Source organism: Bombus impatiens, unplaced genomic scaffold, assembly GCF_000188095.3.
Source record: "Bombus impatiens unplaced genomic scaffold, BIMP_2.2 scf_0146, whole genome shotgun sequence".
NCBI lineage: Eukaryota > Metazoa > Arthropoda > Insecta > Hymenoptera > Apidae > Bombus > Bombus impatiens.
Genome location: NT_176565.1, coordinates 275,161 through 294,369, shown reverse-complemented (window position 1 = coordinate 294,369; position 19,209 = coordinate 275,161). Strand labels below are relative to the sequence as shown.

Here is a 19,209-nt window from a genome sequence, read left to right as displayed (position 1 = left end):
AAATAGAATTTTTAGTAAATTATTATGCACTCCGCGCATCTCCGGGAATTATTTTCACTTTGCGCGAAGCTTGCTGTAAAGTAGATCCTTTAAACGGTAAGAAAGTTTCAACTTCGGATATCTTTGCCAGACCTCCATTTTCTATTTCTCTTTTTTCCTCCACTTCTGCATCTTCTTCGCAACTTACCATGAGAAGACGCTTCAAACGAGGAAGACTACAACAACAATGCGGCGGATTGTACAGATGCAGCAAATGTGTTAGCGTGTAGTTTGCAAACAGGCGAGTTTGGGCGGCGTTGCCTTGCAGCTGTGGCACACGACACCCCCATTACGCGATCGCGTGCACGACACCCCCGTTGAGAGACCGGTAACTGCGATTTCGAAACAACGTGTTTGTGTTCGGACACGGTTAGATGCATGCGGTCCCGAATGCGGAACGACATCGCCTGACAAACTGTTCGAACGGCTAGAAGTGGTTTAGATCTTATCGTAATCCGGAATCTTCGGAAAGTTTAGTTGCATCAAAGTACAATGGTCTATCGTATACTTTCGAAAAACGTTTTAAACATTTACAGATAGTAGAAGATAAACCGTAAATAGAATCTGTAGAAGAAGAACGAAACAGTTACTTTAAAATGATAATACGTGCAAAGGTAAATTAATGTACCATTTTGGCGTTTCTCTCTTGGCACTTGCCTTTTGAAGTTATTTCTCTATTCATATTTGACCGAAGAAGATGTGTACGAAATCGCGAGTTCTTGGAAATTCGCATCGCCAATGCTTAAGGGAGTTTGCTTACGTGCGGTGGATGCAGAGGATGGGAAACGGGTGGGACGTGTACTACAAGTAAATTATAGCGACCGAATGTTTTAGTCCTGCGGTTGATTCTAGGTGTGTGCGAGCGACGGGGCTACTGTTGGTACCTTAATCGATGGCGAAACGGGATATGTTTGTATCGAAGATAAGGGTTGGTCACGTGGAATGAAGATTTATACAGGTTTCCGCTTTGTACAAAATTGCTGGCTGGATTCAATTATCGATAGAAACGCTTTTAAAGTATCGATAAAAACGTAATCGACGATTTTCAAAAACGTTCTACATTTGAGGCGTTTTTAATCAAAATTTTACTCTGAGAAGGAAAGAGTACGATGACGTGTGGTACTTTGGCCAATTTCTCGGGGAGTTAATTAAGTCCCGGGATTAAGAAAGCTTACTCTGCTTCGTTTGTATTTGTATTAATATAGCGAAAGAATATCGATTAATATATATTACACGTCAGATATACACATCAAGGAGCGTACCCATTAAAATTTCTCATTCGCATGAAAATTAATCGTGACATCAATTCCAAACGGAAGAATCTTTCTACCCTTCTTAAACTGCTGTAACTAAACAAGCTCATCCGACACAACGTTTCACGGTCCCTAAACAACGTCGTCATCCCCTTTATGGAACTAAATTAATTAGCTTGTGTCTGTAGGAAAACAAAGTTACCTACAGAGATGTGGTTTCTCTGGACCGAGAAGAGGGTTGTTTCCTCCCTGGTTGGCTGGTAACGAAGAGGCCAGTGACTTGAGATCCAAACCGAGCTCATTCGGCCAGATAAGAAAGACAAAGGAAAAAAATTAATGGTCCTCCCTTTCCGGTCCATTTTCACGGCCCATTTTTCACGGATCGCGCTCTACAAGGATCGTGGGAACAACTACGGAATGTGGACTATTGCTTCACAGTGATTTTTCACTACTCCCTGAGAAATGGTAACTGCAACCGTGTCCCGCCGTGTCTCGCTGACTCCTACCTATGTCCCTGCCGCGCCCACCGATTCTTTAGCCGATACCGAGCAGCCAGTGAATCGTTCGGGAACTACCGCACCGGTGATCTGTTTCACCGCTCGTGTCGCTGATCGAAAAGATTCTATTCTCTTTTTAGCGTGGTACACGAAGAATGGTCCCTCGGTTGATCTACTCGAGAAGTCGAGAAGTTTTTACACTGACGCTCGCCACCGCACCTTATACGTCAACTTTCTTAGAATTTCTCTTTTATTCCTTTTCGAGTATCGAAACTGTTTGCTCCTATTTGTTCGAAACTTGGTTTGTTAGAGACGTCTAAACTAATTAAAGTTTCTCGCCAATAATCTTCATTTTTCACGAACATATACGATATATGTAAAATGACAAGGTTTACGAAAGATAGTTTCCAGTTAGTTTAAACCGCAGCCGAACGCCTAAAGTGGGTGGATATGATCAAAGATCTATGAACGATACGTAGCCGGGTGATAATAAAGTTCGGGCTCGTCGCACTCGTTGACGAGTCTCGAAATTTTGATAATATCGTTAATAGCGGGAGCCTGGATAATTAGCGCCTAATGAATTTCAAATGACGGGGGTTAACGATAATAATAAATTATACGCGATAGGGTATCGAAGCCGATGGCCGGCGCTGCGGTTAAGCAACAGTCGGTACGATTACGCTGGTCCAACTATTGATCACTCATTAATGAAACGATCGTCTGATACGTTCGCCGAGTTTCTACCGCGCTCAAGTATCATACACCGCTGGCACACACTTGACAGCTCAATATTTCACCGTGGTCGTCCGGCCTCGATACAGTACCGAGGACGATTACATCAACCCGTTATTACTGGCAGGATATGCGAATCGGTCAGGACTAATATTAATCTCGACCTGAATAATGTACGGTTTAATCACATCTGACGACCACGATACTATTTTCGAAGGATCTTTTCAATTTTCTTTTCGGATCTCTTAGATCGTTCTCATTGTCAGTGACAAAATTCTCTCCGAGAACGAGGCAATCTTTCTCGATAGATCAAGCGAAACGTTCAATTTCTTTTGACTAATGTCTTCCACGTGTAAACAGAAAAATTCATGGCTATAAGAACTACCGTGCCTTTCTTCTTGCCTCTCGAATTCCCATCAATAGATTTGAAAGAGCGTATGAAGGTGTTCGTTGATGAGGAATACAATAAGAATCCAATACGACGAATATAGATACGTTTCTCTTTTTTTATCAACTCTATCATGTCACGTAGACGCGGAATTCCGTGAAAAGATGTTCCTGGAAACTGGGAAAACATGGAAAGCTAGGGAATTCGTTCACGGAAGGACGATCGTGGCTGAGCGAATCTTCATCCACTGAAAAAGGCTCTTCCTTTCCAACCTTGTACACGTGTTGTGGCAGTTTCATCCCTTTGATAACGAATTTTCGCTATTTCACCGGGTGAATGCATCGCTCTAATGATTTCATTAAACGAATGTTCGTGGTCAGTTATTTACAGAGAGAGTTTATTTCTCGTTTCAGCTACACCTGTCGGAATATCATTTTTGTTCCAATTCGCTACACATCCGCGTGCGTTCCTTTTGAACCGTGATGCTCGTTGTATCAAGCGAATCACTGCCATGAAACACTCCTAATTAGCTTAATTAGAGCTTTCACATTGCCTTGAAATGCTAATGGAATTATGCTGGCGTTCATCTTTACGTTACGAGGCAAAAAACGCGGCGCGTAGAGTAGGGGGAAAAAAGATAAAAACATCGGTTGAGAAAGAGAGAGAGAGAGAGAGAGAGGAGAAAAGTGTAAACGGAGAGGGAATGGATGAAAGAGTGAAAGAGGAAAGAAACGGCGGGGAAAAAGGCCGCAAATTCTTTTCCAGGTCAAAGGGTTCCTTTCACGTCATCTGCCGTGTGCTCGAGAGCCGCTGAAAATAAAAACGATCTCGCGAAACGTCTTTTCCCTCTCGGCTCTTTCCAAGCTGGACAAGCGAGCCACGAACCCCGTTTCCACAGGGGGCACTTCATTTTTCCACTGCGATGGAAACATGCCTCTGGTGGCTATCCCCTTGATTTCGCGTTAATTCGACTCGCACATGATTCATGAGCCACGTATTACCGGTCTTCTAAATGAAATCATATAGCGAAAGTGCCGTAGAGCACTGTGCGCCCGCCCGATGAAGCTACCCTCTAATTAGATGGTCAAACGAAAAATGCAAGCGTCGTAAAATTCGCGTAACAGGATCTCAGCGACTCGAGTGATTTGAGGACTTCAGGTGTTCAGTGACTTACCGATCTCCAAGTATTTCTGGTGCACTGGATCGTATTGATCCCATGTCAAGCTACGGAAACGGCTTTTCTCCCGGCTGGCGAGCAGAAGCGTATCGTTTCGACTGTGGTGATCGATCACGTTCGGGTTCCTGCAAGGAAAGCGTAAATCGTTGTTTAGATACGTACGTATGCACATGGAGACTTGTTCGAATAGCCCGATCGCAGTTCCACCGACTGCTGCTCAGTCGTATTTCACTCTGCTTTCTCTTCGTATTCGAAAGATATTCTCTACGTGTCCTATTACTATTCCTCACAATTCATTTACGTAAATTTCAAGTGATCTATTTGACAAATGGAATCTTACATAAATCTAGGATGTCTTCTAGCAGTGGAATGTTCAACCTTCGAAGTATCCGTTTTTTTAAATACAGCTACGCTATTTTCAGGATATGCCCATTTATTCGGCGGAAGTGTCTTTGCTTTAAGTAATAATGATTCTATACAGCGTTTTGTTTCATTTTTATACGTTATCTTATAGAAACGGACAGAGATCAAAATGCAACGTTTATATCGACGGTATTATTTAGATAATTAACTGAAAGCAAGTGTTTCTGCCGATAGCAGTGAATAGATCGAATAATATACTCTCTATCGATGTCTCTTTATCATACTAGCAAAGACAGATCGAAGCTTCCTAAGCTGTATGGTTTGTCTCAAATAGCATGCTTGTCACGTTACGCGATGATGACCAAACTAATCGAAGCGCAGTCTCCGGTTGTCGATACTCGTTAACCTTTCCGGAAAATGAATGGCTTCGAAGGAGGCGCGTCCAATCCGCAGGCATCGACGAATTAACGCAACAAGTAGCGAATCGAAAGTGAATTAAGCCGCGAGCCGCGACGTGCGCTTTGTTCGCGCGTTTCCAGTCCGGCCACGGACAGGCTGGAAGAACACGGCCACGGAATTCAGAATGTGGTCGGCGATTCGCTTACCAGGATTCGGGACACGATCACGGCATAATTCACTATCGAGAACTTTGCTTGTCCGTGGTTCCGTGCATACAAGAGAGGGGTCGTTGTCCCGTACTGCGACATCGGTTCAATTACGCGGTTACTTTATCCTGTTTTCTGCAGGTAATACGCAATCAAGCCGTTGTTTACAGGAACAGTACACGCGCTTCTTGCATCCTTTGACGACACTTGAATTTTTCATGGGAATCGTATCGAGATACCGAAGGTCGATTAGATTTTTTCCTTGGTATATGATTAGTGGTTTTTGAAATCAGAAACTATGAGAAGTCATGTCGAATTGCGCGATATTGTTAAAAATAGCTGTAAAAGTGTTGCGATAGGATACTGAAAATATAAAAAAGGATGTCGCAGGAATATTAAAATAAAAAATAATTACAAGATGATCGTAAAAAATGTCAGTTTGCAGGAGAGATTTTTATTGGGCAATGTCACACGGATGGCACTAAAGTGATTCGAAAGCTGAAAGCGACGTAGGTGCACGAAACAGATAGCTGCTCGTGTCTCGCGACCTTTTCTGCCTCTAGGGAGGCAGATCTCGGTGTCAACCGATGGAGAACAAACATGCTCTTTTTACGAGCGAGAAAACATGCGGCGAGAGCTTCAGTTTGCCAGCGAGAATTCGATTTTTTCCGACAAGACATATGAAAACCTCGCTTTAAGACAGCTTCCGAACACCGAAAACTCGGGGAAAAATGGTAAACATTGAAAACGCTGTGTGAAAAACGATCCACAAAATTCACAAAGCTCTCAAATCGTTGGAAACAATACGACCGATAGGGAAAGCTGACTGGTCCCATCAACGATGAAAAATCATCCCCTTTTTCGTCGAACGTAATTTTTCAAAGAAAACCGTGCGGTTATCCGGTAACGAATAGCAGCGCTAGAAAAAAAAATTGGATCCCGCATCGAGGTGGTCGGACTTTTGGCGAAGCGGAATTTAATCGACGGAACCAATTGACCGAATTCTATGACGCGCTATGCCGCTTCAAAAAACCATCGATCCGAGTATTCCGCGGCGATAATGGGGAACTGTGGCTGCGTATTATTCGGCCGGACGATTCCGCGAGATTTATAGCTGGGCAGGGGATAAATGTTAAATTTCGTGACGCTTGATTTTGAAGCGGTTTGATGAATCGCTCTCCCAGGCGGCAAAATATTTTCCTGTTTGGCGTATAATCGCGGAAATTGGTCTCGTGGGTTCGCGTGCTAGCGGGAGAATCGCACACAGAATGAACAGGAACGTAAAATATATCGGCCAAGAACTCTGTCCGAGTTGCCTCGGATGTCTCTGGACGCCGCCGGATCAACCTCATCACTCGTAAAACATTTAGGAAAGATCCCAAAATATTAGGTAGACCTTTGTTTGCAGACCTCATTTAGGATCACGGTGAATTTTAACGAATTTAAAGGAGAAAAAGTAAAGCTGGAGGCGTGTAAAGGTCCCTCTGAATCTGGCAGAGAAAGAATCTCCCATCCGCTTTAATTCTGTAATTAAAGAGGTAAATGGTAATTCTCGGACGCCCCAATTGTGCTACTTGCGTTTAAAGCACCAAGTCCCTGACCCGTTTTCAGCTGAAGTATCTTGAACAGAAGTTCCAACAGGCCAATGTATAGTCACGAATTCGGATTTAGTGGATCAAGTGCTTAAAGAGGCGCGTATCGTGTTGGAATCGAGAAGGAGGTGCAGGCGTCATCGTATTAATTTCTTCGACGGTACAATGCCTAGCAAAAAGGACCTTTCGATCACGAAGATCCTCGTCGAACATACTAATTAGAACAAACTGTTTATAGGTGCAACAGGGAACTTGTTTGAAGTAGATTGAGGCAATAAGGTAGAGAGAATCTGTCTATGTTCAGACAATAGTCAGATGAAAATTTCAACAGTAGTGTTGTTGTTTTCTAGCCGCAGTTAAATTACCGTAAATTATCACGAAATGTGAATACAAAGCGCTACTTTACGCCTAAGCTCTTAGACGAATACAATGGAGACATCCTCGAGTTTCAGAAGCTGTTCGCGAATGCTCGAGTGAAATTGCGCTTATACTATATGTGTCCTTCCTTTCTGTTCACGACTTCGTAAGCATCCAGTGCAACAATCCGCGTGCAGTGTATCCGACACATAGAGACAGGCAAACGGATAACCGAATGAATAGATCACGTAATCGTGCGGGAGAGTAACGATTAAATGGAAATGCTGCACAATCCAAAAGCTGTGATCCAAATTCCGCGGTATGGTTGCATTTTCGCCAAAGAGATGTTCAACGTGATTTCCTGTTCCCCCCTTTCGTGATTTTACATGTCGGAGTTGATCGATTCCATGCATTAAGGATCGATACTACGCGATGCTAAGACCCTACATTTCAGTCTCTGCTTCAATGTATCGTGTCGAATCTCTGTGATCACTCCGATAGCGAATTCAGACAGGTAAGACAGTGCGCAGCTGTTCCTTATTAGACAAACGCAACGTAGCCAGCTTCAAAGGTAATGAAGCAAAGTGGGAGTGTCTCTACGGTAGAGTAAATGTAAGACAGTATCGGTATAACGTAGGATGGGTTAGTGTATCATCAGACAACGAGCATACCACACGCTACACGTACTATATAAGTACATTGTTCTTGTCGAAAGAAGAATGGCGCGAAAAAGAGTAACAGATTGAACCTAAGCTTAATAGTTATACGCGCGTTTCCACGTTTACCATTTATTACGGACTTTAGTCGAAAATATGTGTGACTTCGAAGTGCAAAAAGGTCCTTGAATTCTTTCGTCGACTGTTTTTCAACGTATTCTGTCGCAGCAGTGTAACAAACTGAATGAGAATTCGAGGTAAGCACGGCACGTGGAAAGCCGTCCCCGTTTTCTTTTCCTCGTTTTCGTTCGCTGTTTAAAGCGCACTTTTATCCGTTTCAACCGTGCGGACGCTCGCCTCCTGACTACCGCCACAAACTTTTCGCACAGCCGGAACAAAAAAATGCTACTCCCCGAGACAAGAACTCTACCAGAAATGGCGGTTCAGTTATAACTTTGCGGTGAGTTAATGTAAACGTTAACGAAGTGCAGAACTTGCGATGAACAAAAAGTCGAAGTTCACGGATATACCGATAAGGGGAAATTTAAGATTTCAGCCTGAAGAATGGCAAGGTTGCGGCTTATGAAATAAAACCATGGATATCTATAAGTTTTTGTGTAAACATCGTTCTTTTCGCATGAAATAAATTAAGAAATTAGCAACTTCCCGATATGCTCAATTTTCATGCCGTTAATTATACTGTCTAGAAGATCTTTATTCTATTATTATTATTAATCTGAATATCATTGAATCGTTGTACAAAACGAAATCTGGCAAATTCGGTAGCCGATTTGGCGATGATCCAAAGGATTCGAAGCTGTGATGGCTTCAAGATTGGCCCGGCGGTGAGTGAATAGGCAGCCGTAGGAAAGTTGGCAAGCGATTCCAGTCAGCCGACACCTCTCCTCGAGACTTTTTTCGTGTTGATTGTAACTTCGTAGGTGTGTAGCTGTCAGCTTGTTCCTCGTAAGCTGATGGGATTCGGTTAGACGTGACAAGCTTGTTTCAGCGTTCGCACTTCTTCAGCTTCGCGATCAAATTCACACGAAGATCGGATACTAAATGTAGGATACACATCGGATATTAAATGTAGTTTGTTCTAATCTAATACAGATGAGATTTGGTGATTTTACCAAGATGCTAGAGCACGCGATCCATGTAGAGATTTGTAAAAAAATTTAAATCGGCTCCTACTAGGAAGGATAAAAATGACTTGTGATCGTTTGATCGTACATTGATCTATTTCATTTATCCTAAGTGCAAATTCTCTTTAGAATCCGTTTATTGTTTATGTGAGATAGAACGTATATAGTCTTCTTTAATTTTATATTATACAAAGTAATCTGTATCCAACGTCATTGTTTCAACGTTACTCATAATAATCAGCATTCATGATCATCGCTGTCGCACTATCGTAAAAGCGCTTTTCATTTCCTCTAGAAGCAAATCGTTGATTCGCCACCAGGTGAATGAGCAAGCAAATCCAAGCACATTTAATCACAGATAAATTTCATCGTATGAACCGCTCTCTATTATCCGCGAATTAATGACATCGAACGGACAAAGTTTCATTTCCCAAATGTACAGTACGGATCGCGACAGAATTTCAGGAAGCTTGTCTTTTCATCTAGCGGAAGTGTGAAATGCCGCGGCTACAGGACCATCTCGTCCAACGAGCGAATTATTTTGATTAAAATTGCTTCGCGATTGATCGCACACCATCGATTCCGGTAACGAACGATTTTCCACTGGTAATCCCAGTCCACTGTGCTGCGATTTCATTCAACGAGCCACTTCTTCTATTTCCTTTTTCAATCACTTCCGCTTTCTGCCAAGATAGAAACTATTTGTTATTCAATGGCGCGAAGGAGACAACGAATACGACTTGACAGTGGAAAAAATAGACCGATTGTCTGAAATTTTGTTGAAAGATCGCGGAGCAAGTAAAGCTGCGTGCACGAAGAAAAAATGTCGAAAGTCCGGCATTTCTGTCGCTGGAAAGCTATGCATTCTGTCGTAATTACAAGCACTAAATCAACGTTATAACTTGCTACGACGGTTTGCCTCCCCCTCAATTTCGCCTTCTCTTTCCCAGCGTGTCGTTAGCACATTCTTGGCCGCCGCACTGCAGAATTTCCTGCTGATACTGGCGAAAAAGCTTCATATTCGGGCTTAACACCCGCTTTACGATGCCACGAACATCGGATGGGGACAGTTCCATCCCTTCCTAGGCTAACCCGTTTCACGCATACATCTTGAAATTGTACCAGTCATTGCAAACGAAACATGTTGGAATATTCTCCTTTCGACCATTTTTCGATCTTCATTGTTCCATGGCGACCTCAGCGCTGTTAAAATTGCTGGTTTCACAGAGTTTTGGAACGACCGATATCCTTCTCTATGACTCAGGTTACTTCATTAATTCTTTGGTTTCTAACTCTTCTAAGTTTTTCCCGTTTTCTTTTATTTTATGGTTCTCTTCTTTCTGCGTACAACTTGATTTTTGTACAGAAGAGAATCCCAGGCATATAATAGATGCTAATGATAATCTGTTCTAGAGATCTTCCAAGTTTAGAGTCAAAACTGTCGTGTCACAAAGAAACTCTGGCCAAAGTTTGCGCTGATCTAAGAAGGTCCACTTTTCTTTATTAATCCCGCAAGGGAATTGAAGACACTTTCAACGTTTTTAGTATATGGAATCCACGTTAATTAGACCTTCGCCAGATTAATGAAAACGCTAGAGTTTGACACGGAAAAGAAGACTGTGAGCCCTCCAGGTGGCTTTAACAACCCACCTTCATTTCTTTCTTCGTTTGCCGGGCTCACAATAATTATGGTAGTCGTACGATCGCGTTCCCAACTCTCTTCCCCATTCTCTGTGTTTCAACCTCGCTACGAAGGGTTGCTTCGTGGTCGTTGGAAGATAGGTGGTGGCGGGTCGAGTTTTAGTCCGGGAGAATATTAAAGTTTGCTCATTAACCGCTGATGCATTGCCCCCGTCCACCCCCACGGACAGCGACACGCTGCTCTAAGAAAGAGGGTCGACCCTTTTCTCACGGCAACACCGCCGCTTTACAAAACGAATGTTGGCCGACGTGTGCCGGCAATTTAATTAAACAGATATTGATTCTACGTCGGAGACCTGAATGAATATTTCCGTTACAAAAATAGTTTTAATAAATTGCCTGATAGGCAGTTGGAATTTAGTACATGAAAGTAGCGGAGATATATTTGTCTTATTTTCTATCGAAGGTTATTCCTAAAAAAAAGAAAAAAAAAAAGAAAAGAATTGCTCTACAGATAAAATTACAGGAAACATCGCAATCGAACAGTTTCCGACACCGAGGAAATTAATTCAACAGCGAACGCGTAATACAAAATCAGTCGAGGAAACGCTAATGATTCCCAGGTGAAAAGGTAAAGGGCGGAATTCCAGAACGGACTGGTGTCGCTAATGCGGTCGTCACATCGTCAGTTTCATAACGCGAAACGTGGTCACAAAATCTGCTCGGTTTCCGTTTACGAAATGCGTTTAGAGAACGATAACGCAACAGCGGGCGGTACGAAGCTCAATTACGCGCTACCTGGATCTGTGTGCACCGTAAATTGCTATCAACGGTTTTGTGTACGCGGTAAAATTGTCTCGACCAGCTCTACATCGTTCCGAAGAAAATGTCCCATAAAATTTGCATGTTTTTCTATAGTAGGATTCCGGAAACTCTGTTTAATTTAAAAGGTAACGCATCGTGGTACTTATAGTATTTTATAGCCTGTTAATGTTACAGCAATGATCGCACTTGCGCGCTTGCTAGGGTTAATAATGGAATTCACGCGTCGCTGAACAACCGGACCCACTGATTTATTATTGAATTAACCCATTCATTTGCGCGCCATCGATGCGGAATTCCCGGCTACTGTTGTACCGGTGCGCGTGAAATTTCAAACTTTGCAGAAGCGTTTAGCAATCTTGCGACATCTACGAACAGAAAAACGTCGCTGATAGTAATCGAACGACGCGCTCAATGGACATCGAAATAATATCGTGCCCATTAACCATGGAGCTTTTGCAGTTCTAAATCGTACACTCACAAGCCGATAGAACGCGGAATTAATCGAATTCCCGTTGCTATTGAACGTCACTGAAACGATACGCGTAAAATTGCTCGTTAAATTTAGGGAATGATATTCGGACATGGGTTATCGTGATTGAGTTAATTAAATTTCCATAAAACTTCCAATTTTTCTGTTTTTTAAGTACCGATTACATTTCATTTCGTATATATTCGCCAAGATTTTTACGATATCGGATGGTTGCAAGGGTTTTGCGATATCCGTAGCAATCAGTGACTGTTACGATTCTTAACGGAAAGCCTTGTTAACTAGGTACACAGCGTAATTACCCCTTTGTCACGCGCATGTAAACCTTGAAGGGGTAGCTATTGGCTAGTCATCGTTAAATGTTTCGCTTCGCGTAATTAGTAACATTTAGATTCGAGCAAAGTTGCCGATAGCACGGCACGGTAAAACTTTGTTGTCTCTTATTGGAGCGTTATTTGCAATTTAAACGACACAGCTAATGGACGTGGAGCACGTAATAAGTCGCATGTTACGATCGAGCCATCTGGCGTGTGTCGTGCCACCGGTGCCGAATTCGTTGCACGAAATCACGTGCTCGTTCTCACAATGTTCGGTCAATTGTCAATTAACTTACGATATAATGGCATTTAATGTTGGCGATAGATCGAATTCGGAATTATACGACTGCGAAAGAAAGTACTTAAGAGATCGCTCTATCCATTTTCTCAATATATCTGTTATATGTTTCTTATCCAAACGATCTCTGTACTTCTAGGAATATTTTAAAAAATTCTTTTCGATTTTTGACATTTTACATCATTGGTAGCAAATTCATGACATATTGCCCATCCTGCAAGGAATTTCTTTATCCACCGGAATTATCGAGATCTCGTCGTTCCCTTCCTTTTTCTACGAGACGATCTCAGCTTCTCTTCGTCGCTCGCGCGGTAACCTCGTAGCATCTATTGATTCGCTTTCTCTGTACCGCCCTGTGCCACCCCTCGATCCATCCATCCATTATGCATACCGCAAGAGAGGAAGACCCATCTAACCGCCGACTTACCTGTTGCAAGCTACGGTAGAGAGGGGTTTGCGGAATTCCCAAAGAACATTTGGTGCTCCGTGTAAAGGACTCAGGCACAAAGCTGTGAAGAAATTATGCTTTCCGATGCTCGCGATTGAAGATTTAACCGAATAGTTTATGCAATCTGACTGAACTTTTAAGTCCGTTAAATTGGCTCTATTTGAATATTTCGTAGCAAGACACGAGTAAATCATTACGTGTAATAGCACTTTTCATATATTCTTCGATTCTATGCTTCATCGTCCACTTTTTTCCATCCTGTATTTTTTACGTGATTACTAACACAGCATTGCATGAAGCAACAATTCCGTGGCTCCAGACTGTAACCCTATATTCTTTCTTAAGTTTGTATGCTTATTTCCTTTTCTCGATGAAGTTCCTTCCTCTTGTTAAAATCTCTGCACTTTTCCGCCACTTTTTTCGTCACGTTTCGTCTCTTCTTCACACTCCTCTGCTAGTATCTGTTTTGCTCTAGCTAGTTTTACTTTACGATGCTGCTTCCGGAGAGTCAAGAAAATGATATAAACTGATGCTGCAAACTTTTCCGGAAACTGGTATCACCGCTGAGTATTCCACGCTTCCAAGTTTCGCCAATAATCTCCTCTCTAGTCGCGACTCTTTGCTAGGTTGAGGTAGTATCAGTACTTACAGTATATCTTATAAAAATCTTGTAAACCAGATTTTTCGGGTTTACGACCGAGGAAAGGCAAGAGAAGAATTTTGCAACTGCTATTTAGCAACTATTACTTCTGTAATGTACTTTCTCGTATTTTTCACAAATTGCCTCGCAACAAAGTCTAAACTCGTCAATTTCTACCATATTGCCTCCTAAATCATCAAACTGCGATAATTTCGTGGCAATTTGCTTTTCGTCTCGGTGAGAATCGCGCATGACCAGCTGGCACGGCATTAACGACCGGCCAGCGGCGAGTCCATGGTAAATAGACGTATAGGATACGGTGCCTGTAAACAATAATTTAGCATAATCGCGCGGACTAAACGTTACGGCGGCCCAATAACCGCGAACGTGGCAATCGCAAACAGTGTCGCGGCACTGGCGTACTTTACTCTCGTAATCCGCTGGCAAACACAGTATAATACAGACATACGTGACAACGACCCCTCGAAACTGTCCTTAATGCCCTTCGCCCTGCGCTTCCGAGAACAGCGTAGGGTAAGACCTGTATTAAAGCTTTCGATCTTCCTAACCTTCGAAGAATGGAGATTATTCTTCTGGTTTTACGGTGCAATTACGTGTAAAATCGATCGTAATAGAATCCGTGGGGGGTTGATTTTTCGAAGGCGAAATTGGTAGGTCTTGACGAGGGCGGTTTCCGTGGTAATAAAAGAAAATTATGCTTTTACTCCGACACATAGTTTCTGTTGGCTTTCTTCCGTCGCTTGGTTTTCTTTCTCCCTCTCTCCTATTCTTCTTTTCTTTTTCCTCCGTCTGCCTTTCCTCTTACGACTTTACTTTCTTCGATCCCTCCTTTTTTTTCTTCTCTTCCTCTTTCTCCTGTATATCCAAACCAGAGCAACAACTACGTGGACATCTAGTAGACATATCGCAACTATTCTTCGTTGACAAGCTTCGTTGACGACGTGCCCGCTCGAAAATATTTATAACAGAGTATCTGCAGAGTATTATACCTGAATATTTCTTCATTCTTAGTATTCATTATCGAGCAACGTATTCTTCTCGTTTCATTGAACAATTACTGTTAGTCAACACGCAAAGTAATCGTCGTTAATGTATCAGCTGTGTTTAAACATCGTAAATCCAGTGATAGGTGTTAGAATCAATGTCGTTGTCCATTAAAGCTGGACCATGCAATAAATAACGCGGAGGAGCGCACTTAAAACTTTGCAATCGCATTAGCACGTTACGGGACAAGGTTAATTTCATCGGTCATCCCTCCCCTCAACCCATTCCCACCCCATCCCTGCCGTGAGCAATTATAGCCCCTTTGATATCTCCAGATAATAGCTTATTATACGGTAACGTTGTTCGGCCGCGTACACGGGCTCACAAATTTCAAATACCTACGATATCGATTTCGTATTTATTATCGCTCTACTGGTAACGTAGTTTATCATAATTTACGGCAAATAGGGCCGACCCCATGCCATCACACGTCGTAATTCAGCCCTGACTGACGCTAACTCCGTGGGATTATCCCTTCTGCCCACCTGGATTCACCTCGTCACGCTGGCCTTCCTGGACCATGCTGGTCTAGTCGGCATTTTTTTCTTCTCCCTCGTCATCCTCTATTCCGTGTAATTGACAGAGATGATGGATCCATCATACTTTCGTTGATCCTTTGTTACTTGTGATAACTTGTTCACGAATTATCTTATGTCATTGAATCTCTCTTTGCTACTTCCTTACAAGTGACAGCTTTGCTCCTCGATAACTTCAACCAATGTCTTGTCGAAATTTCCGTTCTATCAAACACAGTCGAGTTTTATAAATCACCCGAGAAATTAAGAATTGCTGATACAGGCTCGATGAAAGAAGCATATCGTATCCAGCAAATAAAATTCAGTTTACCAGCTATCTCTGTTATCGTATGGCAATTTGTATCTCCCCTCTGTAGATTACGAAGAATTCGCGCAAGATTTTCGCACCCGCTCGGTGGCGGTTACAGACACTGGTTTTATCACTGTACGTATGGTAATGGAGGGACGAGGGGTTGGGAATGAAAGTTTCTTGCCAATAATGGAAATGGAGAGCGCATTCAAATAGAGATTGCACCGTGTGGTAGATTGCTGGGACGTGGTACAAAGCTCGGCCAGACGACGTGGATGCTCTTCTCTTCGTCCAGAGACTTTTTCTCCTCTCAAAGAGAAAGAGCCGGGTCCCAGAATAAGGCTTTTGTCAAGGTTATGTCTCGAAACTCGTTCGAGCAAATTTCTCGCTCAGGGACGATGTCTCTCCTGTGCATGTTTCCCCGTCTTCTTTTCCTTCTTCTTTTCGTTCCCGTTCTCTGTGCTTTTCCTTCTTCACAGAGGAGACAAAGTTCCTCTGGAAACAGTATCGATAATGTTTGGAGCGCGTTTCGACATCATTGTAAAGACAAGGTTAGATAAGGACAGTTTCCTAGCGAAGATTACGATCGAAATATTATGATTATTTCGGATAAAGAAGGTTTCTTTAAAAAATACTGGATACGTTCTTTATCGGTTGACTAGCGCGAAAAAACGCGGAACGACGTTTCTTCCAGTCGATTCGACGCAAAATTACATTTTTTCTAGGGAGCTCATCTTCCCTAATCGAAACTCCTGGTCACTCGGCTTGGTGAGAAATATACGCGAAAGAGAAAGAGACTGATGGTAATTTCTCGCGTGTCGTCCGGAGAAATCGGACGCTGAACTCGATCGTACTATGGACCATAAAGTTAGCTAAGGTTACACGTGACTGATCCTTGAATCGACAGTTTACTGGTTTCCCTTCGGTTTTTCCCTCCAACCGCCCTCCTACTCTTCCTTTTCTTCTTTCCTTTATCCTTCTGAAAAGAGAATGAAAAGGAGGACAGAGTCGAGGAAACCGGGAACTGGACGAAGCATCGGCTTAAATCGTTTCCAGAGCAAGTAGTAACAGGCCGCGTACGTCCAACACAACGAACGACTTTCTCGAAGTGGAAAGTCATAGGGTTGCGAAACTCCTCCATTTGCCTGGGAGTCATAGACGGAGAGAGAAGAAAGGGACGGGATCGAGGTTGGATGGAGCAAGAATCATGGATTGAAATTTACTCGGAAAGTTTGCCACCGAGGCGCTCCTTGCTTCCGAGCAAAAACCGGAACGGAAGTAAATATGTCACGCTCGATTCGCGCTCGAGTAGCTGGCCAAGAGAGGACCGTCTAGAGCTCCATTTTTTCTTCTACGCTAGTTCTTTGCCTTCTTTTTTTCCACGAAGAATGCACGAGTACCCCCTGTGTATTCTGTCTTGAAAATCGAGTCACTGTGGAGAAGAGTACCATGGGAAGTCCACTTTTCTCGTTCTTGCTTGCCTCGTCGAGTGTTTAGTCCACAATGCAACCGGGGCCAACAAAAGAATATTATCGCGCAATAATGATTTTAAACGATATCGCGACGGTAACTTTAATTTACGCTGTTGGACATTGTTGGAAACATTTTTTCCAACCGCACGGTACACGTTGCGACATAATTTGCTCGTTCTCGATCGGGATTAAACGATATCTGCGATAGTACAGCGATCTACTAAATAAAACAAAATGCATCGTGGTCGCGATAAAAAGCAATTTCAAAAGCGAATCCGCGCGGTTCATCCCGGCATGTGCATGAAAGATAGCCGGATTGCCGGAAATCGAAATTTCGTTATCTCTTTGTTCGCAAACCGCTGTCCTGGATAACTCCATTCGGTCTAGTCCGTTTAAATGCTAATTTTATTTAGATATTACACAAACAACCAGGCCTCTGATGTGTTTGTATTTGTCCTCGTTTAGTTCATGATTAACGATAAGAGTAAGAATCATGCTCGCGTTCTAATAGGTAATAGGAGTAATTTTCGTACGACTTTATCAAAAACGATCTTGTTCTCGTGATACTGAATAGTCTCTTTCATGAAAATCAAGCAATATTCTCAGAATTTTTCATCTTTTCCAATAGATATAAGATAGTGGATGAAGTCTTTATCGTAATTGCTTCTTATCTTAAATATTTAGCTTTCATACCAATAGTGAATTTTACAACAAAGTTGTAAGCGAACTACTAAACTACTGAAAGCGACTCGAGATGGGTATTTTACATTAAAACCACATCAAGAATACAGATGGAGAGCGGATGATGAAAATTTCAATTCGTTCACCGCGACTGATGTTCTGTGTTCATATATTATTACCGGATCTTGGGGATTCCGGAGAAGGAGAAACGATAAGGACGAAGAGTTTCGTTTTCAACCTGTGTACCAGGCCGCGGACCAGTCCCCGGGGAAGAAGCTGCCGAGGATTATAGGAAAATTGGATGACTTCCTCGTAAAGGAGTGTTCGACCAAATGTGCTGTTTCCGGTGTGCGACACGATCGTGCCAACGTAGCTGATCCTTCTCTCATAGACCATCTGCGTGGTCGAACGTGACGTCGAACATCGCAAATGGAATATCGATGAGCGGAATGTTTTACGCAGCGAAAGAATATCTTTTTCCTCATTCGCGATTATCTACGCGGGGCCTGGACGAATCTATGGAAATACTTGGTGATGGATTTCGAGAATTTAATGGAATTCCGAGATCTTTCTATTCGAAGAAATTTGGAATGTACATTTTGCTTGTTGGAAGCGAAGGAAAGATTTTCCGAGTGATAGATTTCTAAGATACCCACAGAAGATTCGATAGAAATTGTTTTTCGAAGGAAACGACGAAGACTAGATATAGAAGACGGATTCTTTTCTATCTGTTTCCCCTTTTCGCCCCTGTAAAACATAAAATGCAGCTGACACGGGCTAAAGCCCGATTAACGGATAACACGATACATTGAATTCAACCGGGCTAAACCTTACGTCTGATATTTTGTATCCCATCGAATTCGTGTTCCCGAATAATCCTATCGACGGCTCGTAATTTTTGCGCACCGTCGCGGCCCGCCCAAAATAAACGATCGATTTATCGCGATGAAAGCGGCCCGATTTTCATTGGATACAGAAGATCGATTAAAGCTCTTGCGGAGGCAAAGATATAGCCGAAATATTGAACTCAAACGGTCAATAGCACGTTTACACATACTCCTTTTCTATTCTAGTTGCGGAAAAAATGTTATATTCGCCTTTTATTCAACAAAGATATTTTATATAAAATTTCAATAGTACCAATTTTCTAGTTTTCCGTATTCCTTTGGTAAATGAATAAACTGTCAGAAAATCGTAAAGTGGACGGTACTAAAATAATACGAACTAATCGCGTGACTGTTTCGATCGAGGCTGAGTGCGTGTCAGAACAAAGTACGTCTTCGCAAACATACATTTCGGATCGTTAAATCCCATGATCTGGATTCTCTGCTTTTTTTACTCTCCTCTTCCTCGCTTTTCCCGCTGGGGAGCAATTAAAATCACCTGGCTGCGGGTGAAAGGGCACGCGTCCGAATTCCGCTTCGAACCAGATTTGATTCGACTCGCAATCAGCACGCAGTGATTGCTAATTCGGCCTGGAAACGAGCATCCACTCGTTCCATCCACTACTTTTTGATCGTTCGTTTAATTAACGAGCAGAAAATAGTCGACGTTTCGTCGCTTATAGGGCCAGAGTGTCAGATTATGCACACAAGCACGATTTTCACACGAAAAATCTACCTCTTCCGAGTCAAGCGCAAACTGATTTCTGAACTTACTTTTCCGTGACAGGATCGATTTAGCCTATAAAAGTCATTTTTCAATTG

The 19,209-nt window shown here is 42.6% G+C and overlaps 1 protein-coding gene across 2 annotated transcripts in view; it reads right to left on the bottom strand.

Annotated features, from left to right (window-relative positions):
• LOC100748839 (neuroligin-4, X-linked) overlaps nucleotides 1-19,209 on the bottom strand; it is a 265,718-nt gene that overhangs the window by 42,290 nt on the left and 204,219 nt on the right. For both annotated transcript variants that reach the window (XM_003487262.4, XM_033319287.1), the window contains exon 11: nucleotides 4,084-4,211. In XM_003487262.4, the coding sequence (XP_003487310.1) occupies nucleotides 4,084-4,211 (128 nt within the window). The remainder of the gene's footprint in view (nucleotides 1-4,083; nucleotides 4,212-19,209) is intronic.